Source organism: Nanorana parkeri, unplaced genomic scaffold (genome assembly GCF_000935625.1).
Source record: "Nanorana parkeri isolate BGI_ZX_2015 unplaced genomic scaffold, ASM93562v1 scaffold314, whole genome shotgun sequence".
Classification (NCBI taxonomy): domain Eukaryota; kingdom Metazoa; phylum Chordata; class Amphibia; order Anura; family Dicroglossidae; genus Nanorana; species Nanorana parkeri.
Genome location: NW_017306582.1, coordinates 351,022 through 378,122, shown reverse-complemented (window position 1 = coordinate 378,122; position 27,101 = coordinate 351,022). Strand labels below are relative to the sequence as shown.

The 27,101-nt window shown below is 44.1% G+C and overlaps 1 protein-coding gene across 3 annotated transcripts in view; it reads left to right on the top strand.

Moving 5' to 3' along the window:
• Positions 1-21,670, top strand: part of PDZRN3 (PDZ domain containing ring finger 3) — a 232,581-nt gene extending 210,911 nt beyond the window's left edge. For all 3 annotated transcript variants that reach the window (XM_018557976.1, XM_018557975.1, XM_018557977.1), the window contains 7 exons: positions 2,153-2,406; positions 7,450-7,537; positions 14,301-14,399; positions 15,891-15,953; positions 17,396-17,497; positions 18,296-18,412; positions 19,993-21,670. In XM_018557976.1, coding sequence (XP_018413478.1) covers positions 2,153-2,406; positions 7,450-7,537; positions 14,301-14,399; positions 15,891-15,953; positions 17,396-17,497; positions 18,296-18,412; positions 19,993-21,546 — 2,277 coding nt within the window. In that variant the 3' untranslated portion in view covers positions 21,547-21,670. The remainder of the gene's footprint in view (positions 1-2,152; positions 2,407-7,449; positions 7,538-14,300; positions 14,400-15,890; positions 15,954-17,395; positions 17,498-18,295; positions 18,413-19,992) is intronic.
• The last annotated feature ends 5,431 nt before the right edge of the window (positions 21,671-27,101 follow it).

Genomic DNA, 27,101 nt, shown 5'->3' with positions numbered 1-27,101 from the left:
GAGGACTGCTGATGTGAAAGGAAGGGGCTCTGATTTGAAAGTGGGCTTCTGGTGTGAAAGTGGGCTCCTGATGTTTAGTGGGGCTCCTGATGTGAAGAGGGACTTCTAATGTGAAGAGGGCTCCTGATATGAAGGTGGACTCTAATGTGAAAAGGGGGACCATTATGTGAAGGGAGGGGGCTCTGATGTAATTGGGGCTCCTGCTGTGAAGGGAGGAACCCAACTTTTTTGTGTTTTTGTGTCGGCCCCCCTTAAGATCCAATACATTTTAGACTGGGGTGCCTCAATATTTTGCATACTTCTGTAGGGTGCCTTGACTAGAAAAATGCTGACCTATGTATATCCCATATGAAATTATCAGTCTGTGTTGAGCCCAGAAGGTGGAAGTCAACCAACCCCCCTGCCTCACAGGGGATGCTACAATGTATAGTCCCTGAGCACCAGGGTGGACTCAGGTCACTACAGCAGTCCTTATGGATGCTACCTTCGTGAATTGTGTCAACACGTAAAATCTGTCCTTGAGGTTGTACCGTGTCTGTGTAGCGACAGTTCTCATTTTGCGCGGCTCAGCGTTGCACATAGCATTACAAGCAGCTTGATGTGCTCTGGGGTGTTTACAACAAACATTTCTAGTGATATTGATTGCAGCCTCCTGTATGATAAGACTGTTTATTACCAGTAGCTGGAGGCGATCGATGCATTGCTCTGTCTGCGTCCAGGACTGAACACTGGCGGAGCTGAGATAACGTACGCACAAAGCATAATTTAATTCGCACGCCGTACCTACATGAAAAGGGGCGGCAAAGGAAAACATTCCATGTGTGAAATATAATTAGTCTATTAGACAGTCTCCCTGGAGTCATTGCAAGTAAATAAGGCCCCAAGTCTACCGCCAAGAGACGTCTGACAGATTTCACTGTGAGTGACATATCTTGCCTGAAAGGAGATGATACCGAGGACATCTCAGTACACAATGAAGGGGATGTATTGTGGCTGAAGCCAGTTACCCAATAAAGGGGATGTACACAATGAAGGGGATGTATTGTGGCTGAAGCCAGTTACCCAATAAAGGGGATGAACACAATGAAGGGGATGTATGGTGACTGCAGCCAGTTACCTCTTCTATCTACATTTTAGGATACCATCTAAATCCTATATGTAGCATGGTGGCTGTTTCTTTTCAAAGCTGGGGTTTGCTATTGTGTTCCATCAGGAACACTGCCTGCATATCTCTGATTCATTTGTATGGATTTAGGTGTTAGATCCTCTTTACAGTTGGCCCTGCAGTCTGGTCTGAGATGGCTTCCTATGTGGCAGAAAGCCATCTTAGCAAGATATACTTTATGGGCAAAAGTTTGTGACCATCACACCTATATGGGCTTGTTCGGCACCTCTTTCCAAACACATGTGCATTCATATGGCACAAGAGTTTGGACTTGGAGAATGTCACTGTAAATTTGTACCCATTCAGCCAAAAGGCCATTTGTATGGTCAGGTTACACAAAGTCCTAAACAGGAAGGGGTGAGTCAAATTTGGATTGGGGGGGTAGCCGAGTTTCGTCTTGCCTAGGGCAGCCCCAAACCAAAATACACCATTGCCTAAATCCATTAATTTGGAGGCGTGCTTACACATATTTGACTATAAGATGCATGCAGTTAGAGGTCCAGTGGAAGGAGCCAAGGGCAGTAATGTTACAATGAAAGCATTAGAGAAAACAGGGAGCTTGTTCTTCATGTGTCAATATACCTAATGAGCTATGTGACCATCTCCAGGAAGATTTGCTCTTGGTTTAGCCATTTGCCTTTGTGTATGGTTTCTCCCTTTGTAGATATTCTCATAGGGAGGTATGAATTTCTGTCAGGCTTCTCCTGTACATTTACAAGTGTCTTGTACTCAGATTTGGATTGTAGAAGTTGGTTTTAATTAAATCCTTTGCCAATTGGCATGACTGGGTAGTAAGGAATTTCTCCTGCTTGAGTACTTTCAATGAATGGTCCCTCCTACGTGCACCTGTCTTGCCTGAGATAAATTCATGAATTTGTAGATACGCCTCAGGTAGACAGACAAGAGATCAACCAGTTAGATGATGCTCTACTGCAGCCAGTCAATAATAAATGGGTCATTTAATCAGTTTTTTTCTTCTTCTTGCAGGTGAATGGAAAGGATCTATCTAGAGCCACTCATGACCAGGCAGTGGAAGCCTTTAAGACGGCCAAAGAACCTATCGTGGTCCAGGTTTTACGAAGAACCCCCCGCACAAAGATGTACAACCCTTCGGCGGGTGTGCAGATGATGGACATGGAAACTCAGACAGAAATCACTTTTGAGCACATCATGGCTCTGACCAAAATAAGTTCCCCATCTCCATCAGTACCTGGACTGAATCCCTATCTCCTAAATGAAGAGTAAGTACTCACCTCCTGTTGGTTGTTCTGTTGCTTTGTCCTTTATTAAACAATGTCTGTATCACCAAGTTATCCTTAAAAACAGTTATTCTGTGTTTTGCAATAGATAAAAAATTGCTGTTTACAAAAGAACTCATCCTAAAGAAAATGTGATTTGGGTGTGGCAAAATAGATGTGTATCAGAGTGGTCAATAATAATAATAATATTTAATAATAATCTCTCCACAGCACCCTGTACCGATAAGCCCCTTCTTTTCAATTCCTTGGGTGCTGGAACAGCTGGTAGTTGGCACCACAACATATGACAAGATATATTGTCCACAAACCAATCTGCTTCAGAATGTTGCTTTTAATAACGTTCTTGCAGCATGATATAATTCAATGCAACGTTTCGGAACCCCGCAGGATCCCCTCATCAGGCAAAATGTGATCTCTGTCAGAGGTAATACTTATCTGAATGTAGACGGAGAAGTCACCGGCACTCCAGTATTTGCTCTACCAATCCGTCTTTATTGACGTCGGAAGGTCATATAATCACAATGAAAAGCAACGTTTCCGAACCGAATAGGTTCCTTCATCAGGCAAACAAAGTGACTTTCCCTGATAAAAGAACCTTTTCGGTTCCGAAACGTTGCTCTTCATTGTGATAATATGACGTCAATAAAGATGGATTGGTAATATTGGAGTGCCCCTGACCTCATCTTCTACTATTGATTACGTGCCATCCACAGTCACTGCAGCACCAACCATTGGTCAGGAGTGCGATGGGACTTCTATGCTTCTGACATATCTGGACGTGTTGCACATTGTTAACATTCACTTCACTTGGAAACATGTATCTGATGCTAAGTCCCATTTAAGATCCCTTCTGTGTCGTACGTTTCAACCCCCACTCCCCTCACCCACAGCTCCTAATAGGATTCCATCAGATACCAAGTTAGGCCCCGTTCACATTGAGCGGATTTCCGCTCGTAAATCGCGCATACTGCCGCGCGATATCACGAGATTTTGCTCGTCCTAGACTTTTTAATGGCGCTTTTAAATCTTGCCTATAGCTCGTCGCTTGTGCAGGACCCTTTTTGCGCGGATGTTGCACGATTTTGCTCTTCTTTTTGCATGCAGCCCAATAGGGAAGGTCGCGCGATCGTCGCCCGAAAAGTCGCATTATAGGGATCGTGTGGAAATCCGCTCAGTGTGAATGGGGCCTAAGAGATTAGAGGTACTGAATTAGTTCTCTGCCTTGTCCCTGTGTTTTCAGAAGCTATATTTATATCCTACTAACAACCAATATATTTAGTTATTGACATATTGCTGAAGGCAATCCAGATGTTTTCTCTTTCAGACACTTGAAGATAAGTAGCCAGTTGTGCAGTAAAATGTTTCTGAATTCTCAGGTGATTGGAGACAGAAATCCCTTTCACAGCTCAGTAAATAAGCCACGTGCCCCTCCTGCCTAACTTGTCATTATCCGTGAATCACTCGGAAGTTTGAAGTCCACTGGGGACACATGGAAACATCAAGAGATAATTAATACGCCTATGTAATGAAGCATGGACGGCTAATTTGTGTCAGCAGACTTTCCTACTCCTTTTTAACAGAAGACAGTTGCAGATTTGCAGGCGTTCAGTGACATCCTCCAAGGGACAGTAGAGTACCTGTCACATACAGACAGTTCAGGAAGACATTTTGAGGTCCTGGATTCATGGTGGTTGAGAGGGCACAGGCATATCACAGGGATGCCATTGTCTCTAGTGAGTAAGCCATGTTGGTTACGTGTTTAGATGAAGCACTGAGATCTTGAGGAATGCTGAATTAGGTTTTACTTGCTTAGAAGAACGTTACCTGTATGAATATAGCATTGTGAAGAAAAACATACAAAAGGAAAAAAACTTCCTGCGTGTCATAGATAAGCATGCACATAGAGACTAGCATTACACTACAGCGCCATCTACAGGGATGCAGCGGTGACTGGTTCCACCAATGTGACCAACAACTGCTCCAGATTCTGCCTACTCCAGTTTTGATAAATTCAACGGACTAAAAAAAGAAAAACAAGAACACAAGGCCAGCTCGTCCTTCAGACACTATTGATGGCGACGGCCTGTGTTTAGTCGAGCGGCCTACTTTAATCAGCTTTTATTTAACGTTTAATTATGTCTGACAGTAATTCTTCTTGTATAGCACGCCTTCTGACTCCGCTGCGTTTTAGTCAGCAACGGTGGCAGCGTTTTCCCGCCACTCCGCTTCACGTTAATTCCTCCGAATAAACAGAGGAATGATCCTTCGAGTACGACGTTCCGGGCCAGCGACGGAGCTCGTCGGCTTTTCTGATGAGCTGAACATCCAGATGAAGCCATTAGCTTCGAACAATGCCGCTTCCCACATGCAAATGAAGACAATAATTAGAGACGTAGACGCGGCGAGCCGATGGTGTGTCAGGCAAGAACAAGTTTGAAATAAGCAGCTGAGAGAGGGAATTCCAGCACAGCGGGCTCGAGACGCGCAGCAGCTTGGCGGCCCTGGCAGGTCACAGTGGGAGTGACAGGCATTCCGGAGCCGTGCCAGCGAATGTCAAAGCTTTTCACCACCTGAACGTTGCTGCTGCCACCCAGCAGCTGCTGTGACTGGATTTGGCGGCAGATTTCAGACTACCGGAGACGGAAAGATGCCAAACCTGATTATGAGTCAACGTGTTCTGTTTCAATACACATCTAAAGTTGGCTGTACACCGGTAGATTTTAGAACCTTGAAAAAAATCTCGTCAGAACATTCGAGACTTGATGAATGTCATTTGAAATTTGGTTTGATTTCAACATTTGATTTTGGAATTAATGGAGTTTCCTGAATGAAATCCACGCCCACTGTTAGACCTTCCTTCGTCCAAGAAACATTTGTCATCCTGTGTCTTCAATTTTTTTTCATCAAGGTCAAAATTGATCGTCGAATCTGTTGACTATTAGAAAATCGAATGCTCTGGAAACTAATTTTTAGAAAAAAGGTCTACTGGTGTATGGCCAGTTTAAAGGTATCTGTAGTGATCTGTGCTCAATTTAGGGGTCTATTCACAAAGGAGCCGAAGGATCCAGTCGTAGCTTCGGCTGATCCTTCGGCTCCCTTCGGCAATTCACAATAGCCCATACAGCAGCTGAAGGCCGCCGAGCGGCTCAGCTGAGCCAAAGGCAAATGCTTTGGCTTGAATGAGCCGAAGTGTCAGCCAAGCAGGGCAAACGGCCTGCCTAATAGCTGTCACTGCTAGCTCTGCCCAATTGGTTTACTTTTTATATATATTTTTTTCTTTTTAAAAAATCTTTATTTTTTTCAATGTAATATATATTTACATTTTTTAAAATATGTGACGCCGAAACTTTGCTTTGTGATAATGTGAACATGTGTCAAAAAATACATATTTGCATCACATTTGGAAGGTCGTGATTCTTTTTTTTACCATCTTAGAGGCCATTTACATGAGCACAGAGGTCCAAACACCATAAAAATGTTTGGATCTCCACACCGCAGGAGCCGCAGGTGTTGAGTACAGTCTGCCTGTACAAATGAATGATAGGCTGTGGCTGAACGCAGGTAAACGCTGCTCTAAGCCTATACCTGTGTCAAGATGCGGATGTACACCCCTGGACACAGAGTCTGCACCCAGGGTAATAAATGTGTACCTGTATGCAAGTATACGCTCAGTGGGTAGCCACACTGCAACGGTTTCTCCTTTAAGGAGACAGGGCAAAGTGATAGTGTCTTTGCAAAGCCTCCTAATGGGCATGGTGACAGAGTCTCTTTAAAGTGGTCCTGTCTGTTTCCAAAAAATACAAAAGATGGCTGTAGTTGAAGAAATAATATACTCACCTCTCCGGTAGGGATGAGCTCAGCTTGGAATCGAACCTGAAAAAGGAAGTGCCATGGGCACTTTCAACCAATCAGCTGCATGTAAACAAAGGGGCGGGATGCTTGCAGGAACATACTTTACTTTATATGGCCATATTAGGTAAATGTCATTTTCAAAATATAGGCATATATCGGAATAAATGTCAGTTAAAGTACCGCAGCGCTGAATACTGAAAAATGGCCTGGATGGGAAGGGGGTTTAACACCGCGGATGTCAACTGGTTAAGTAAATGATGTCAATGCACCCCACCCCTTGGCTTACCTCCGTTATGGGGAATGCCCCATCTGCAGCTGATTAGTCGGCACGGAAGGAGCTTTCTCTCCGTTTGCCAGAGAGTAGTGACGAAAGCTGTGCGAACCTGTGCTCACCCCCACTCTACAGCAAGCCACGTCTCTTACCTTCTCTCCGTTCCATTGTTGAAGACTCTTTGATGTTTAAAAGCAGAAATGTGGATACAAATTGTATTAACCCTCACAGTGGGGCTACCCCCGCACTGCAAGGGTTAAGTGCCTGTTTTTGTCTAGGGTGAAAAATAAGCCTCACTGCACTGGTAAATACAATTTTTACCCATAGTTGTTCTTTATTACTTCAGATGTCAAATGCCTGCCCCCTTCATGCTGTGATTTCTTTCCCCATTGCCTACATCACTAAAGGGCTACAGTGGCGGTCAGCTGCCTATTTATAAAATGACAGGTTCACTTTAAGCTGCCTGAAGCGAATTTGTTCTTACTTTACTCTGAATTTACCTTTCACAGTGACTTCTTGGTAAACTTATCCTCGGCATAAATTAGAACTACCGTGCAATTAAATACGACACAAATAATTGCTTTTGGCTCAGCGCTTTTTGTTTTTCTGTCATTTTCTCCGGCATTCTGCGTAAACAGAAGCAGCGCTCCTTACACCCCTTCCTGTTGTACTAATGAAATATTTGCATTTCAAAGGCATCGGGACAAATTGCATCAAAGGATCCTTCTTATCTTTTCATCGGACTATTTAGCATGTTTTAATTATGAATAATACGGGTCGGGGGGTCCTGCACTTTTGACAAGAGACCTTTATGCAAATGGAAATAACGGAATAATTGCTCGTTAGGTAGAGAAGGGGGCGTGCTCTGAAGTCTTTGCCATTTTTGTTTTTTGTTTTTATAGGCACTCGCCACTTCACGAATACTTTGACCCCAACGACTTCATGGGAGGATTGCACCAAGACATCGACAGAGACGAACTAGAGTTGGAGGTACGTTCTTTCATGTCGGGGATAATTAAGCGTTTTGGGTGGCATTCTGATAAATAAATAATTCGTGAAGGAAGATTTCAGGGACAGAGGCTAGTGATTTGTTTTTCAGGGCGTGTTGCTTGGCTTACTTTTTAAATAGCACAAAAACATTTACATCTCTCCGTGTGAAATGAAGAGGCATGTGCAGGGCCGGATTTACTCTTTCTGCTGCCCCAAGGCCAGGTTCCTCAATGTGCCCCCCCATCCCCCCTCCCCCACCCTTCTTTGGAGAATGGCAGAACTGCAGGCTGCATACAAGTGATCTCAGCCACATCGCTGGGATCACTAGTACAAAACAAGCGGTGGCTTCCCCGCTGTACATTTAGCTCTGCTTGCCCATAGCAGGGCTAAATGTAGAAGACAACTACCCGCCGGCGCCGGAACTGCATGTCCCAGGCATCGGGAGATAGGAATTCCACACCCCTGCTTCCCCTCTACTCCCTGCTGCCCCAAGCCGGGCCTTGGTTGGCTTTGTGGGAAATCCGGCCCTGGGCATGCGTATGGAGCGTAGAAGAAGGAAGCATACGCAGACACTGGTTAAAGCAGTGGTGGCTGGATATGTTTTTTGCTTTCCACAATCATGTGACCAGATGTAGACTTTTTTTTTTTAATGTGACCAGCACTAAAAGGGGCCCGGAGCAGTGTTTTCTTCAGCAAAGGTATATCAGCCCTTCTGTTGTTCTTTATCCATCCCAGTAACACAGCTTTTAAAAGCCAATTCCAGTTTTGGATTGAGCAGGAGTGCTCAATCCCTATTGTGGAGATTTTTCCTAACTTCCTGTACAGGCAGGAAGTGAAATCTTTCCAACAAGTTTTTAGTAAAGTGCGGAAGGTTAGGTTTTTTTGAGCTGTCTGAACCTACCGGTTTCAATGATCTGCCCCCCAATTTCCTGGTAGGACTGGAAGTAAAGGAGTCACAGGCATTTGAAAACCTGAAACATGTTAACTTTTACGTATGCAACACATGGCTTTAAATTGAACCTATATTTGTCCTATTCACGGGAAAGTTACATGCAGGTTCAGTTACTACCATCCCCCCCACCAAGGTATTCTTGCCTTATGTTCCCTTCTGTATTTCCGGGTATAGGGGAGTATAGGGGGACACTCCCTCCTTTCCGCCATGATGCAACTTTGGGTGCCTCAGTGGCCAATTGCCAAGCTGCTGTCACTACTGCCAGAACAAGGATAAACTTATACTTATAAATAAGCCAAAAAGACTGGAGCTTACACAGGGTTTTTTTTTAGCTTGGTCCCAGTGGAGAAAAGGGAAAGTCAACAAAAGCCAAGGGGGGCTCTATACAAAATGTATCTAAACCCTAAAAGTGAATTTCTCTAATTTGTTCCCATTCGGTCTGTCAAATATACAGTTAGATACGTTTTCTTATACTTGTTCGATAAATGCAAAAAAATACCTGATTATCCTGCGCTGCCCTATGCATTCTACAATGCCATCTCAGGCACTGCTCTCAGCCTGCCTAGCTTGCCTCTGTATACTACAGAACATCCCTCACCTTTTGGAGAAGAGGAGAGGGGCAGGTTTTTAGTCGTCCTGTGCTAGATTGACAATGCTGCTCCTTATAGATGCAATACGGTGCCGGTATGAGCGATGGAGTGTTGTCACTCTAGGAAAGGATGTGTGTTACTGGCAGCATTAGCAAGTGAAAATAAAGGAAAAGATATGTAGAAAAAGAAAACGAATGCAGCCACCACATTGAAGGCCAGGTGCGCTAAATTATATTTTTGTTGGGTTTAGATACACTTTAAGTTGACATTTGCGTACAGGTCCTCTTTAAAGCAATGCAAAGATGGCACATGAAATGCTGAAGGCTGTTATATTTCAAAGAACTGTCAGATCGGTTAAAAGAATTGCATTTGTCATTGTGGCTTGCTGTTGTTCGTTTGCCTTACTGAATGTTCCTCCGAGCCTGTTCATGCTATCGCTTTGCAATAATGCGCACATTACATGCGTTGGTGCGATGCGGTGTCAGTTTGTTTTTTGAATGGCACGCCAACACACCTTGCTGATGGACGTGTGTTGCAGAGCAACCTTCAGCAACGCCCTAACATGCGGTGCCCTGCCAGAAGTGGTGCACGCACCATGATTGGTGTGTTGGCAGCCCATTCATTTTGAATAGGCTGCCCTAACAGAGCACACATTGATGCGACATAACACAGTGTGAATGGGCAATACGATCCCCTTTTAGACCAGTGAAGAAAAGCGTAGACATGAAGAAATATTCCATCAAAGCGTACTTTTCTAAAGAAAGGAAAACTTTTGTCAAGTCATCTTACAGCCGTACCAATCAGCCAGGAATGTCAGCGGCGTTCACCTTGTTCTGCTGTGCAAGCAGTGATCACTGACACGACAGTAAGGGGAGATTAGCAATTTAGTCAGCTGTCAAACATTGTTTTCATAAATTATTCACTGCAGTGTGTTTTACTTCTGTCAGGCGGCGTGTCGCTTTGTACGCCGCACAATGACATCTTAAATACGGTGATGACAGCTTCCATTCAAAGACAACCACGATCATAAATGGACTACAAGTCCCAGTACACAAGAATGCTTAGATTTGTAGTTCCTCACCATCTGGTTCATTGCAGGGGCATGAGTCTATTTTATTGATCAGTATACAATTAAAGAATACAAAAGAATTGAGCATGTTTAAAGAAACACTCCATTGCATACAGGGTACACAGCCTTCCTGCTTCAGGTGCTCTCATTTAAAAGGGTATGAGGACAGAAATGCACCTTTCCGCTCCTGTACCACTGGCAAAACTACCAGGGTTGCAGCGGTCGCATGTGCAACCAGGCCTTAGCGTTTCACCACATGGGGGGACCCGTAAAGGAAGAAGAAGGCCTGGTCCCAGTAAGCACTGAGGCACCAACTCTTAAAAACGATCACACAGGGACTCGTATACACACATACACATGCACAATCACATACATACACACAATAGGTTGAACTTGATGGACCTGTGTGTTTCTGAAGCTGCCCGAAGGATCGGCCGAAGCTACGGCCAGATCCCTCGGCAGCTTCGTGAATAGACCCCTATGGAACTATGTAACCAACATTGCCTACTGACACTATACACATACACTACTCCGGTAACCGCTGAGGCACCAACATTGCTTTCTGGGACAGCACACATGCGCTATCCCGGAAACGGCCGAGGCACCAACATTGCCTACTGGGACTACACGCATGCACTATCCCAGTAACGGCCAAGGCACCAAAGTTGCCTACTGGGACTACACATATGCGCTACCCTGGTAACCGCTGAGGCACCAACATTTTTTGATGGTGGGGGGGGCCTTCATGGTTTCTTGCACCAGGGCCCTGAGGTTTCTAGTTATGCCTCTGTCCTGTACTACAAGTTGCGTGCAATAAATGCTTTGAAATCGCCTGGCTACATACACTCGTGCTTAGGTGTACATGGAGCCTGACAGCACTTTTTAAACATGTACATATAAAAGCTTAAAGGTTTCGTAGACCCCCACAATGATCCTCTCTTATTCACTCCCTTTTTGTCTGCTAAATATGTCACTGAAAGTGTTTTATGATATCTGTTTTATATGAACAAAAAAATACCTGGTGATCCTGACAGAAATCTTTTCAGCTGATAGCTTCCTGTGTTCTCTGCCTCTGCTGCACTGTTATCAGTTACATTGTTCCCAGATAACTCTGAGGACTACAGAATCATGCTGCTGGGCTGTATGTTATGGAGGAGGTTTCTGTCGTCCTGCCCCATTTCTGTTGTGCTGATACAATACAGTGAGTGTTGTCACCCAGGGACAGGAAGTGTGTCACTGACAGGATCACCAGGTGAAAATAAAGGGAAACAAATATGAAAAAGATTGAAATAATGCAGCGAAAGAGATTGGTAAGCTGCAACATACTATATGACATTTTTGTCTTTGGGTTCAGTTACGCTTTTATTAAGGTGAAGCCCATATGCACAAGGCTTTCTTTTTACAGCAACCTTTGTTAGAATTTAGTCATTCTCTTTATTTCTCTTTCGGCATTCTCCGAGCATTTATATTTCATTGCCGAACTTCATATTTTCCAATATAGCATACGACTACAAAGAACAGGAATGTATTATTGCATCACAGGCTACAATCCATTGTTACTTTTTTTCCTTTAGATCTTTTCATTGTATTTGTAAAAAATATCATATTTGAGTTTGAACTTGTAGCAATGAAAATGATCTTCGTTTGTTTCAGACAAGCGCAGATCCTGGAATTTTCATTGCGTTTGATAGATCGACTCCCTGTCTTTGCTTATAACATAGAAGCTGACATTTGCTCATCCTGCTGTCAGGGTATTACGTTCCTCTCTCAGCCCCTCTCGCTTTAGTACGTTGCTCCTAAAAAAATGATAAAATTGACAGAAGCGCAGTTTCTTTGACCGCTAGCGCAGCTGTCTCATTTTAATGTTTCTCCCATTAGCGAGCTAAGATCACAGTGCCTTATGTCTTGGCGCTGGAGGAAGGGTTGACATCTGGCCCAGCGAAAGGATTGTGTCAATGCCACTGCCTTAATTGGCTGACTGCAACTCTTAAATACATGGCCTCTTAATCCCGGGGGACAGGGGACATAACTTGTTTAATGCGATTACTGCTCGCTGTTTAGCCGTGTTGTGGTCAAGTCAGTTCTCACAATTGTCAATTTTGCCAATTCTTCAGTGAAATGAAGAGCTTACAGTTACTCCACGCTGCGCTTTTCCACTTACTCTGTTTCACTTTAACGCTATCATTAAAGTGTATGTCCAGCCATATTTTTTGTTTTTTTTTAGAATTGGAACATCTGCAATGTAGGTTTGCCCACCTACATTCCTATTGACCTATCACTATGGTGGGCTCACTCACTGGCTAATAGGAATGTATAGGGGGCAGGCAAGCTTCAACATTACAAGACTTTGCCCATCACTTGTTATTCACATGTACCAGCAGGGCTTGGGTCTCCAGGAACATCAAAGGACAGCCTTGAAATCCTGTCTTCATCATAATGGTTCTTTTCCAATAAGCCAGTGCTGGCTTCCTTTCTATTTTCTCCTTTGCCCCTTCTGCTTTTTCAACTTGCTGCATTCCACCTTCTGCTTCTTGCCCCTTGCTCCATCCTCTTCTGTGTCTTACTCCCTCTTCCACCCTATTCTGCTTCTTCCTGCTGTTCTCCTTGCTCTCTGTTCCATTCCCTTCTGCTTTTTGCTTTCTACTTCATCCATTCCTGCTTCTTGCACTCTGTTCTATCCTCTTCTGCTTCTTCTCCTGTTCCATCCTCTTCTGCTTCTTGTCTCTTGTCCCTTTCTCTTCTGCTTTTTGTACCTTCTCCATCCTCTCCTGCTTCTTGCTCCCTGCTTATTGCACCCTGCTCCATCCTCTCCTGCTTATTGCACCCTGCTCCATCCTCTCCTGCTTCTTGCACCCTGCTCCATCCTCTCCTGCTTCTTGCTCCCTGCTTATTGCACCCTGCTCCATCCTCTCCTGCTTCTTGCACCCTGCTCCATCCTCTCCTGCTTCTTGCACCCTGCTCCATCCTCTTCTGCTTCTTGCACCCTGCTTATTGCACCCTGCTCCATCCTCTCCTGCTTCTTGCTCCCTGCTCCATCCGCTCCTGCTTCTTGCTCCCTTCTCCATCCTCTTCAGCTTCTTGCTTCCTGTCCTTTTCTCTTATGCTTTTTGCACCTTCTCCATCCTCTTCTGCTTCTTGCTCCCTGCTCTGTCCTCCCCTGCTCTTTGCTCCCTGTTCTATCCCCTTCTTTTTTTTCCACTTCACCCTGTTCATCCCCCATTAAAACTGCTTGTTAGTTTGGTCAAGTTAAGCTTTAGGATACAGTAACAGAGCACTGTGCAGTGCTTTGGTGAGAGCTTACCCTAAGGGTCATGTGATCATCCATATATAATTGACCTCCTTCTATGGTCAGTTGAGCAAGGTACCCATTTGTAGTTGATTAATAGTTCTGCTGTACGGGGTCTGCCTGTTGCAGTTCTGCAGTTTTGTAAAAAGTTAATTTGGGGGTTAGTTAAAGTTATTGTCCCCACCCCCTCCTGCAGTTTTCTGTAGTGGGTGGAGCCTGTTGGGTCCCTCCCACAGTTTTGCTCTCTATGCGCAGCACAGTTACAATGTCACAGGCATTTTGTGCACACAAATTGGATTCATAGCCTTTGTGCCTATTGAGGAACAGATTTAAATGAAGTTTTTTTTGTGGCAGGAGTTCAGCTTTAAATAAAAAGCTGAAAGTTGTTGTTGGTTTTTTTTTTTCATTTTTAGATCGAAATGGGATATTTGAAATGGATGTGACCCTTCCAGTACTACTCATTAGTAACAGCCCACAATTCAATATTAAATGTATTTTCCTAGCTCTCCATTACAGTTAGTAATTGTGTCATGTTCTAAGCGGGTGACATATGATATCAGGGGGTGTTCAAACATTTGTGTTTTCACAGCCCTGACATCATCAGACATTTCCTGCAAAATGAAAGAAAAAAAATCAATACCATTTCTTTTTCCCTTTTTTCTAAAATGGCTTATAATTGATAAATAGGCCCAGGCCGCATGTTATTGATCGCGTTGTTGTACAATCACTCTGGGTGAGTTAAGAGGGGCCCCTTTCCAGGGAGGTGGGAGACATTACAGATAGGAAATGTATTTGTGGGATTGAAGGAAATCTCCTTTCCATCACTGTTGTCACTCACAAGGGCCATCTTGTATCTCTCCGTTCAGGAAATAGACTTGTACAGAATGAACAGCCAGGATAAGCTGGGGCTGACGGTTTGCTACAGGACCGATGATGAAGACGACATGGGGATTTACATCAGCGAGGTGAGATTTCTTGACTTTATTGAAGTGATTTCTTGACTTTACCTTTTGTATAGAACCAATGGGCTCTTGGTTTCTGAGATTAAAGTAGAACTATGAGGTGAGTTTTTCACTCACCTCCTAGTTCTAGCCGACCTGTGACAATGAGACTGTCACAGGTCGGCTCAGTAGATCGGGAAGTGAGCGAACACATACCGGCGTTCGCTCACTTCTCGATCCTGTCACGGCTCTCTGCCGTGACAGGGGAGGGACTGGATTCCCACCTCCGTGCTCCGATCCGCCAGCGCTGACTAGCGGAACAGACAGGGCGGGTACAGCTGGCTCTGCCTCTAGATAGGCAGAGCCAGCTGTCACTCACGCAGCTGGGCAGATCCAGACATTGTCGGGATCCACTTTAGCTGCGGCGTCTCAGTATACCGCCAGCTGTAGCTCGCGGTATACTGAGCTTAGGGTGACGGGAGGAGGCTAGTTTGTGTCCTCCCGTTACCCTAAGGAGAACTATGGGGAAAAGCCCTAACCCCATAGTTCTCCTTTAAAGATAAGGGTACCAACTTCTGCAGCATCCAGGTTTTAATGTTATCACTCACTGCTTTCCTTTGGTTCCTGCTCCCTAATAGGAGGCTTATCTTGAGCCTAGGCCATTCTGAGACCTATTTCTGGATGGCTGCATTGTAATAATGTATACAGTATGTGCGGTTTCTGTACCCAGGGCCGGAATTACTCTCTCTGCTGCCCCAAGGCCTGGTTCCTCAATGCGCCCCCTCCCAGAAAAACACACACACACACACCCCCCCCTAATTGAGAATGGCAACCAGATGGTGGGGCGGCAGGGTTGGTTTTAATTTTGTTATCACTTTTTTATTTTTTTTAATTATTTTTTTACTTTTTTACATTTTTTAAATCTTATTTCTATATCTCTGTGACAGTGCTGGGATCACTTGTACAAAACAAGTGGCAGCTTCCCCGCTGTACACTTAGCTCTGCTTGGCTAAAGCAGGGCTAAATGTAGAAAAAACTACTCACCTGGTGTCCAGAACTGCATGTCCCGGGTATCGGGAGATAGGAATTCCGCACCGCTGCCTCCCCTCAACTCCCTGCTGCCCCGAGCCGTGCCTCAGTGGTCTTGTGGGAAATCCGGCCCAGTCTGTACTATCTCTTGCAGTGGCATTAAAATAACCATAGCAGCCAAGGTGGTAAAATGGGGAAAATGAAGTGGAATGGCCTGGGTTGTATGAAAGGCTTCAGATAATGATAACAAATGTGTCCCTGGTTTTCAGTTCCTCTCATTTTCCTACAGCTTGATTTATCACAAAGTGTATACATCACAGTTTGAAAATTAATATTGAATCCAGTAGCCAGTCTGTCCAATCCAGGAGCCAGCTCCATTAACACCAACTAGAGAAAACCTCAAAAGTTGGGCGACAGCTAAAATTTGAAAGGAGCATTGGCTGCAGAAATCTTTTTAAGCTCATATAATTTCCACTTGCTTTTCAGATTGACCCCAACAGCATTGCCGCCAAGGACGGGCGAATCAGAGAGGGAGATCGGATAATACAGGTAAGAATGAAAGAAAAGCTTTCACAGTGTGTATTGGAAACTGCAGCAATATAAATAGAGCCAACCTCATTTCCTTGTTGATGGAAGTCCTGCATCATCTAGTTCTTTCCTTCCCAGCCTTACTGTACCTGCCCCGCCCCTTTAATTAATTGCATTTCAGCTCTTTCAAGCAAGGAGGCTCCTCGTCACATACGGGAGGTGATCTGCATGCAAATGCAGTCTGGCTTGGAATGCCCACTCCTCCACACTGACATCCCTTTTGATATTTGTATAACTCCTCCCAAGAGCCAGCCCACTGCTTGAATCAGGGCTGAGGACTCTTGAGTGGATTACTGAGCCCGGGTGCTGTAATGTTTGTAGGAAGCAATGCACATCACCCTGCCGATCCCTCCCTGCTACGATCTTCCCGACATTGCATAGAGAATCAAAGAGGCTTAGTGATGATATTACTGAGCCTAAATTATTTCATTGGCATGTTGATGAGTGGAGGAGGAACCAGAGAAGGCAAAATATAAACAGATAAAACTGCCAATTTAAGGAAAGTATTTTAAAGAAATGTTAGCTTTTTGGGCTGGACAGGTCCCCTGACATATACAATCCATCAGATTTTATTTCCATTTTTTCAAAAATTAGGCTAATGAGCCATCATGGCTACGCTTGTTTTATTCCCCATAATCCTCTGTGTTGAAAAAATGGGCATAATAGCCCTAAAGTGGCAGTACCATGTGATACTCCATTTTCATATTTCCCGGTATAGGGCTGGCATTTTCCCGCCCTCTTCTGCTATTGGCCTAATCGCCGATGATGTCAATATGTTGACGTTTATTCAGTAGTATGGTTATTCAAGTAGAGACTTCCAACTTGCCTTTGATGGAATATTGTGCTCACCTCCCCAAGAATATTCATGACACTTAAAGCGGACCTTTACACTCAAAAATCTAATCCTACCAAAGCATCCCTCTATGTATGATGATTAATTATAACATAGACATGTCCGGTGTAAAATGCTGTGGTTGTAAAATACTTACACTCGCAGAGCATTCACTTCCTGCTTTGAAAGTGCAAATTACTTTAGTTTGCCAAAGCGATGCACACTGGGATTGCCTTGTGATCACTCAGCATTGCTGGGGCATCTCATCTCAGTGAAAGGCATTGTCCTCCCCTGAGATGATGTGCATGGTCACATGTGCCAGATTTCCAGGAAGTAAAAGGAGAGCTAGTAACCTGCCCTTAGTAAACATGGCCACTGTCAGAAGACTGGGGAAGAACAGAGAAATAAGAAATGCAAAGAATACAAAGCTGGCAATTATCTAGAAATATGTGTTTGTAGATTGTCATTGCTAAACATTTCTAAAGGTGTGTTTGTTGTTATTTTAAAGATACGGGTAAAGCTCCACTTTAAGGATATCATTTACATCGAGACACATTTATTTGTTTTTTAGATTAATGGCATCGACGTTCACAACCACGAAGAAGCTGTGGCTCTGCTCACGAGCGAAGACGCAACAAATGTTTTCTTACTGGTAGCAAGGCCGGAATTGCAGGTATTGTACCATGTTCACTGCATGTGATCATCTCTGGGACCAATTAGAACTCCACTTAAAGTGACACTAAACTCAGGAGTTAAATCTTAAAAATGCATTCAAGTACCGTAATAACTATTAACAGAAATGTATCTTATTTGTGTATCACTCGGCTGTAGATCCTCAAATCATCTCTGAATTGGCGCTGACACTGTCCTTCCTTATGGAGGGGGGCTACTTTTGTTACCCGTGGTCCCTAGGTGTGTTGCAAAGTAGTCACCGCTCCAAGCTCGCTCCTGTGATGGACTACAATCTCGCGTATAGTTTACTAATTTGTATTGAGATTGTAGTCCATCACAGGAGTGAGCTTTGAGCGGGGACTACTTTAAAACACATACAGGGATCATGGGAAAATTTTGGTCATTTTCCATTGAACTAAAAAACCTTTTCACTTTTATATACATGTCAATTTTCTGTACCAGGACACACAAATGTGCCCATTCCTTGCGCCTTTCTAGGTGTCTGTTGCAAGCAAACTGTTATTTGTTTGTTTAGCTGTATTCTGTACAAAAAGCCATTGACAGGACCAGTGAGCTCCGTCTTAGTGCTAGTTCTTCTGCATTTGAGTTATTCCTACAATCAGTCCGTATCAGTCCTTAGCAGACAAAATATGAATCACCTATATTATAGATATCTGTAGGACGGTTCTGGAGGGAGGAAGGACAGACAGGAAAAGGGGTCAAGGGAGGGAAGGTTATCGGTATTGTTTCTTCGACAGATCTGTGATATCATCCTTTTTTCTTTTCCCCTGGCGCACAGCTGGATGAAGGATGGATGGACGATGACAGAAATGATTTTCTGGATGATCTGCACATGGATATGCTGGAGGAACAGCACCACCAGGCAATGCAATTTACAGCCAGCATGCTTGAGCAGGTAATGCGATTCCGCACCGTACTCTGTCACCGGCTCTTGTCATATCTTATAGCGCCATTCCCGCCTCCCATTAAACGGATTAAACTAACCAGCCAGTTTAATGAATATATGAGGTTAGGACTAGCAGGGGCTATTTGTCAGAGCATCACATTAAAGGCTTACAGGGGGAGAGGAACGATATATTTTCCCATGAAGATATTTCATTGTTTTAGCTCGATGCTTTTAAGATAACCGGACTGACAGCTGGTGACGAGACTCGTTTGTTATGTTCAATGGTGAGCCGGGGAGGACAGTGATCCTAATGAATACTGTCTAGGTTTTATTGCTGAGGATTCATGTAAAATCAAGATTGATTCATAGACAATATTATTGTAGTGTTCAGGTGATGGGCTTTTTTTTTTTCTTTTTTTTGTTTTGGTTAGGGTATAGAAGGGTTAAAACTAGGGATGCACCGATACCGGTTTTTCAGTATCGAGTACGAGCACCGACATTTATATCTCGGTACTCGATGATACCGAGTACCGATATCGGTACTTCTGGGAGCATTGAGACGGCTTCCTGGGCAATCATAGTCATAGTCCGCTGCCCGGCTTCTTGTTTGCTTGGGAAGCCAGCTCCATGCTATTTGGCTGGCTCAATGCTGATTGGCTGGGAAGCCGGCATCCCAGCCAATCAGCATGGAGCTGGCTTCCTGACCAATCAGCATCGAGCCAGCCAAACAGCATGGAGCCGGCTTCCCAGCAAATCAGGAAGCTGGGCCACAAGTCTTTACCCGCTGCCCGGCTTCCTTATTGGCCGGGAAGCCTGCTCCATGTTCCCTCGTGGCACTGCTGGTCAGAGGAAATCTCCCTCTGTCCAGAATTTCCGGTATCGGGATAAGTATCGGAGCATTTGGGTGGATAGGAGTACTCGCCCAAATACTCTGTATCAGCACCGATACTAGTATCGTTATCGGTGCATCCCTAGTTAAAACCCATCAGTTTATTTTCTGTTGGAAAGATTTCACTTTACTTCCTGTCCTGTAGATGCTACAGGAAGTGAGAGGAAATCTGTACAAAGTAAGGGAAATCTGTGTATTGCTTTTCAGAGGCGGTTGAGTGGTGGTTTGCAGGCACTCAAAAGGCAATACTGCTGGAGGGGCATTTTCTGTTGAAATACCTTTGACTTCAATGGTGACCGTTGAAATCAAAAGTATTTCAATATAAAATGCCCCTCCAGCAGTTTGCCTTTTGCACAGTACCGCCTGCCAATTGTGATATGCCAAGCTAAAAAATCGCTGCACTGCGAAACACAGCATCACACCTGCAGCAATGTGTAGGAACCCTTCTGGCCGCCATGTTAATGTGTCGCCAAAATTTTATTTAAAAAATTGCAGTTTATGATACAAAGCTATTGTAAACTAAATGTCATTCAGTGAAGATTTACATGTACAAGTAGAACCCGGAGGTAACGTAGACTTTGTACACACTGATATTGTTTATATAATGCCCATGATTGAGTTCCACTTGCTTTTTAAGTCAACTTCCCTTCTATATTTTGTCCTTATTAAAATATTTGCTTTGGCATGTCTGAATTTTTAGAAGAAGATCGAAGAAGACGGTGGAACCACAGATACAGCAACCATTTTATCCAACCAGTTGGAGAAAGACAGTGGCGTTGGCCGTACGGATGAAAGCACCCGGAATGATGAAAGCTCAGAGCAGGAGAACATCGCTGACGATCACACCATGTTATCAAACACGCTGGAGAGACAGAAAAAGCTCATGTACAGTCAGGACACTCTGGGCAGTGGAGACATGCAGTTCAGCAACGAGTCCTTCATATCTGCCGACTGTACGGATGCAGATTTCCTGGGCATCCCCATGGACGAGTGCGAGAGATTCCGAAAACTTCTCGAACTGAAGTGCCAGGTCCAAAGTGCCAACCAGCGCAGTCGATATTACCAAACCAGCACAATGGAGACCAACCGCAGCGACCAGGAGGGTGTGGACCGTGAACTGGAAATGCTGAATGAGGAGTTGCAGAACATCGAGCTTGAGTGTTTGAATATAGTCCGTGCTCATAACATGCAACAGCTAAAGGAGCAGTACAGAGAATCCTGGATGCTGCACAACAGCGGTTTCCGTAATTACAACACTAGCATCGATGTGCGTCGACATGAGCTCTCTGACATCACCGAGTTGCCTGAGAAGTCAGACAAGGACAGCTCAAGTGCCTACAATACTGGGGAAAGCTGCCGTAGCACTCCTTTAACTTTGGAAATTTCCCCAGACAACTCTTTGCGCAGGACAGCCGATGCCCTCAACAGCTGTCCAGAGGGAGCAGCCAGTAGCGGTCCCTACAATGCTTCGCAAAAGAACGTACGATCGAGTGGAGAAAGCCGTGAGTCCAGCCCCGCCAGATATCTCCAAACTGCTAAGGACTCGGACACAAACAAGGCATCGGAAGTCAGAGACAAAAAGGTCGCCGAACTGGGCAAAAGTCAAACCTCTTCCGAAAAGCAGTCCAGTTCTTTTGCGCCACCCTATCGCCACTCACCTTACAAGCACGCCCACATCCCCGCCCACGCGCAGCACTATCAGAGTTACATGCAGCTGATCCAGCAAAAATCAGCAGTCGAGTATGCTCAAAGCCAGATGAGCTTGGTCAGCATGTGTAAAGATCTTCAGAACACATCTGAGCCAACGATGGAATGGAAAGTGAAAGTACGTAGTGACGGAACCCGCTACATCACCAAAAGACCGGTGCGAGATAAGTTATTAAGAGAAAGAGCCATTAAGATCAAAGAAGAGAGGAGCGGAATGACAACAGATGATGATGCCATTAGCGAGATGAAAATGGGACGTTATTGGAGCAAGGAAGAACGGAAGCAGCACATTAGGAAGGCCTCGGAACAGAGAAAACGTAGAGAGTTCATGATGCAAAGCAGGTTGGATTGCTTGAAAGAGAAACAGACTGCAGAGGACAACAAGGAGGTCAGCATCATTGACCTCAGCCACAAAAAGATGATGAAGAAACGCAATAAAAAGATTTTTGACAACTGGATGACAATTCAAGAACTGTTAACCCACGGCAGAAAATCTCCCGATGGAACTCGAGTGTACAACTCGCTACTCTCCGTCACAACTGTATAAAACAAAGAACTCCTCCGAACTTTTCTTCTCTTCTTTTGTAAATACCAAACTACCCTTGCGGTAGAATTCCCCCGCCTCGTTAAATGTGGCAAATATTTTTTTTCTTTTTGTAAATATAAGATAATTACGGTCACTGTGTTAATAGTTTTGGCTTTTTTACGTACCTAACTTTACAACTCGGTATCTAACGTTGCCTGAATCCCACAAGATCAAGCTGTTTGCCCAAGAAAGAGAGGGCAGCCCTTACACTTATATGTCCAAAGTGAATAGGATCTTGGGGTTTTGTGCCTGGGCAGTCCTTGGTCAATGGAAGTGGTCATACAACAGCCACATACAGTACACTAACGTGCAGTCATCAGGTGAAAGGAAAGGAATGTGAGCTCTCCACTCCATCAGGAGGGACAGTGCCTGTGTTCAAAACACTGATCTATAACACAGCAGTCACAATTAGAATGTTGAAGGTTTTACGAGAGCCAATGCATTTTTGGGATATGGTTCCACTTCATCAGGGCTGTGAGTAAAAGGAACTTGGAGTTGTAGCAAGGGATAGCACTGAAATGGCAAATAAGGAACATGAAAATGCTATGCAGGGTAGTATGAGGCTTCCAACTGGACAGGACAGCAATTAGAGCTATCAGTGAGCCCCGATAAAGAGGAAGCAGATACCAAAAATCCATTGGCTGTCCTGGTACCTTCAGTAAACATTCCAACTGAAAAAATATTGCAGTGATATAGAAGAACCTCATTTCTCCTACATATGTGGTCATCATACAACCTTGTTTTACATTCTATTGCTCGGTGATCAAAATGGATATTGATTGGCTGTAGAAGTTTTTTTAACTGTATTCATTAACTGTGATTAGGCCAAAGCTGCCAAAAACTGGCCAAAGTCTAGGCAAATACAAGCTTACTGAAAGGGCAGCTCCAGCTAGACAACTAAACACAGTTTAAAATACACACAGAAGGATTGTAAAGTGCTGTTGTCCTTTGTTTCAAGACACACATGGGCTGCCATTGCAAATATACGCTAGTTTACTGACCCAAAAGTAGCATGCAGGTCAGGAGTGCAGACTGTCCTTTCTTCTTACAGGTCCCAGAGGATGAGCAGGAAAGCCAAGGGACCTGGCAACCTTTGAGAGGAAAATTATAACTCACAGCCCCCTAGTTCAGGTTTTTTTTCATTCCTGCTCCTGTAAGCCCACCCGTTTACCTTCCCCTTCCTCCTATCCACTTAGAGGGCAGGCACTCCTGCTGCAAGCCTGGTTTAAGCACTGAGCTGGCACATGGCAGTTGATTACAATGACAGTATTAAGATTAAAATGGTTTCATGATTTAGAAAGGAACATGTAAGTGAATTAAAGGGTGTGTTATGTTTACTGGAGCTGTTCTTCAGTAAGAGGATGCAGACAGCAGTGAGGTACAAAGTGCACTAGCCCTAAGCAACCAATGAGATTTCACTTTGTAGAAGATAGATCACTAAAAGTGGAATTCTAATTGGTTGAGTTGAGTTAGCATGCAAGAACATTGCTCTTTGCTTATTAACTAGCTTCATTTCTTTCTCATCCATTGTGGGACACAGGAAGTCTTTCACATTGGGTTTATTATGCTTCCTAGAGGAGGATTGAGCACTGGCAAACAAAAAAATGTAGGCCAGCCCAAGATAACCCCCCTACTACCAGCATTTCTGCTAGCGTCCTATGAAGATGGACGTGTTTACTTCTGCTCTTCTGAACCTGTTTTTGCTAGTACCTTTTTTCCTATTTTTCAAGATTTTTCTTCTTCTATCAATACTCTTCTCTACATTACTGCTAGCACTTGTCTGTTGGTGCAGGCATCCTCAGCCTGGCTTTTGAAGTGATGCACCTGAACCCCGCTTGACTGGACATTGCGGGAATAGCCTGGAATTGACCTTCGGGCACTGGGTTCCCAGTGGGGCACGTTCCAGACTATGTTTTGGTAAGACATTGCTGGGGAGAAGGAGATCATAACTCACAGCCCTCTAGCTCAGGTTTTCTTTCATTCTTGCTCCTGTAAGCCCACCCGTTTACCTTCCCCTTCCTGGCATACAGTTAGAGGGCAGGCACTCCCACTCCAAGCCTGCTTTACAGGCCCAGGGTCACTGGCAGCACATGCCCTGTCTCTGAAGATTCACTTTGTGAGTAAAAGGGTCCATCCAGACACACTAAATCCATGACATAGGTTGGCTTTAAAATTCCCTATTTCCTGGTGGTTTTGCTGCATAAGGGTTACCCGTTTCTGCTACCAACCTACAGTGACTATGATCCCCTAAGGCCATCTGAGCTCTATGTTGCCTTACCTCCATGAGGTTGCAACATGTCTGATTCTCGACATGGGGGAGCAGTTCCAATGTAACCGGTGCTTTCTCTCAGCTCACATTCTACTAATGGCCCCCAAAGTCTTTTACATCATCATCATCATCACTCACTCCTGTTCCTTCTCCCGCAGATTCTGTATCCGATTTCCCCATGGCCTTGGCAAGTTCTGAGCCATCAGCCACTGATTCTGAGCCACTCCAGTCTATGACTAATGAGCTTGCCCCTGAGGAGTCGCGGTCCAATGCTATTGCTCCCAAATGAAAAGAGCTTATTTCAGTTCTTATAAGTGCAGTACACACCACCCTGGAACTAGAGGTGCTGTTTTTAGTCCTTCAGAGCCCATAAGTCCTCAAAGACTTTCCCATTTAACCAGCCGTTCCTACTCTTTTTCTATGGAGATTTCAATCACATTGACAAGCTCTTTACTTCCCCAAGCGCTTAATGTTCTTGCACCTGTTTGGGGAGCTTATTGCACAAAAGTGGTCTACCCCCACTGTGGATCCGCCTGTGTCCCACCTTAACAAAGCAACCCGAAGGTGAAAGATTTGTGTCCCTCAATGAAAATAAATGTTATGATGAGAGCAAAAATCCTTTTTTTTAATCTCTAGCTCTGGTATAGACGTTATCCAGCATACAATTTAAATGCCCGCCATGCTCTGCAGTTATTGAATGTGATTGCCAAATAGTTCTTTATTACACATGTAATAACTTTTAATCCTTACTCATAAATAAACACAAGCTTTCTTGCCTAAAAACACAGAAGCAACTGCCAATATAAAAAAATATATTTGATAAAACTGTATTTTGTGATATTACTTTGCCGTCGTGTTTTTATATAACCTGCCTTTCTATTTATCATTATCTACAATAACAGGATATCATGATGTAAGCCAGCCGTCCACAGAAAGAGCCAATTATGTATCAGTTCTTATATAATAATACTGTTTTATACAATGTTTTTGATATGTCCGGTATGATCTTTTAAAGGGGTTGTGAGAGGTCGAATGCAGTTTTAACTTTATTCTGACAGCAAATACCAGGAGCTCCTAGGGAATGATGGAGTCCTGTTTTTAATTGGCTATTTCACACAGCGGATTATGCATTTTAGCTGAAGCGGGCATCACAGAGTTAAAATCAGAACGAACAGGCTGCATATAGAGTAACATCCTAGAGCAGCTTACTGCTTTCTTCTGTCTGATATAACTTTCTGCATAGACTCTAAAATCTTCTACAGCCTTCTCTTCCCTGTGATTGTGTTACATCGCCTGTGGCTAAGCAAGCTGGATGTGAGTCCTCAGTCCAGAGACTGATATTTGTAGAGAGCCGTGTAAAAAGTAAAACATGGGCACTAATGCTGAAAACAAATCTCTGACCACAATGTTAACCTCAGCTATCTCCTGCGGTGGTTTTCTTTTTTTTATTTTGCCTACACAACCCCTTTAAAGGGTCCTTATTGCTCCATTGTGTGCCCGACCGATTTATCGGCAAGGAAAGGTCACTTCAGTTAAGAAGGAAATGTGTAATTTTCTTTCATTATTTGTTTGTACTGAAATAATAAAAAACAATGACATTTCATAAAATAACAAGATGGTTGCAAACATGACAAATGAGAGAAAATAAATTATTGTTTTGTATCCACAATGAGGAGAAATTGTGTTGCTTTGGTTTTTTGCAAATTCGACGCCGGGGGAATTTATCAAAACTGGAGTAGACCAAATTTCGAGCAGCTGTGCATGGCAACCAATCAGCTTCCCTCTTCAGTTTGTTCAGGTAAGATTTGAAAATGAAACAGAGAAGGTGATTGGTTGCCATGCAAAGCTGCTCCAGATTTTGTCTGCTCCAGTTTTGATCAATCCCCCTCACAGTGTTTAACTGACATCACTTTAAAAAACTCGCCACATGCACCATGCTCACTGGACCGGAAGCAATCTGCTCCACTAATATCTAGAGGTAGTATAGTGTAAAGTGGAAGAGGCAGAGAAAAAAACAACAGAGTGCACTTGGATAGTGGAGAGAAACACCTTTAATAAAAAAATTATATAAAATGCACCCACAAAATGGAGACTCGATAGTGAGGCTATCTGCAGGTTGGAAGCCTAACCACCACCATCAGGTCCTTTATTGAGACAGTCTGAAGGTGGCCATACACCTTACGATTATCGTATGACACTTTTCGTCCGATGATCGAACTGTCGTACGATTTTCGTACGGCGGCCCCATCCTGCCCCGATTATCGCAAGGTTCAATTGGCCGTAATTAAAGAAAAGCACCTGAATGAATTGCGGCAATCGCCCGCACGTATTTTCGTTTGCGCACGAGCATTGTAGATCGTACGATTTTTGACGTACGGAAATGTTGTTTGTTTGTTTACCACGACAGTAGAAGTAATTTGTTTCTGAAGATACGGGTAAACAACGCGATTTAACAGCCTTTGAACGTGGGATGATTGTTGGCGCTCGGAGCCATGGAGCGAGTATCAGCAAAACAGCAGAATTGGTTAAATGTTCAAGAGCAGCTGTTGTTAAAGTGTTTAAAGACCGGACTGTCAGCCGAAAATCTGGGTCTGAACGTGCGAATTGTGGCCGTCAGCGACTAGTCAATGTTAGGGCAGAACGGAGAGTGGCAAGACTGGTACAAGACAACAGAAGGGAAACAGTGCAGTGTAAGATTCCTCGCATCATCTTTCAACATCTCGAGGCGGCCCAACGAAGTCATCTCGTGGAGTCATCTTGTGGCCCAACGAAGTATTGATGGGGTGGTCATAATAATCTGGCCACTCAGTGTATAGTCTCCCCCCCTGGTGCATATAAGTATACATTTTACATACATTTCACACATAATAAGCTTATTTGCACCAAAATTATCCATTTTACTCGCTTATAAAAAAAAGAAAAATATTGAAAAGACTACGCATTACCTCAAAGCCTGCGTGAAGTCAAAAGAAATAGATATTCAACTAACAACCCCCATTCTGGTGCCGCCATTTGTGCAGTTGTGCTGCTGTCTAAATATGACTGTGCAGTCCCGTAGCACCAGAGTTAAGTCGAGAATTTTCCAACCTGTTCCTTCCATCAGCCGATCAAGGGTGGACAGCGGCACCCACTGTGCGAATATCAGGAACTGGACAAAATTCATATCGTATATGCCCTACTTTAGACCAAGTGCACTCAATAATCAGGACCTAAACAGCAACAGACCTGGTCAGACACCCCCCCCCCC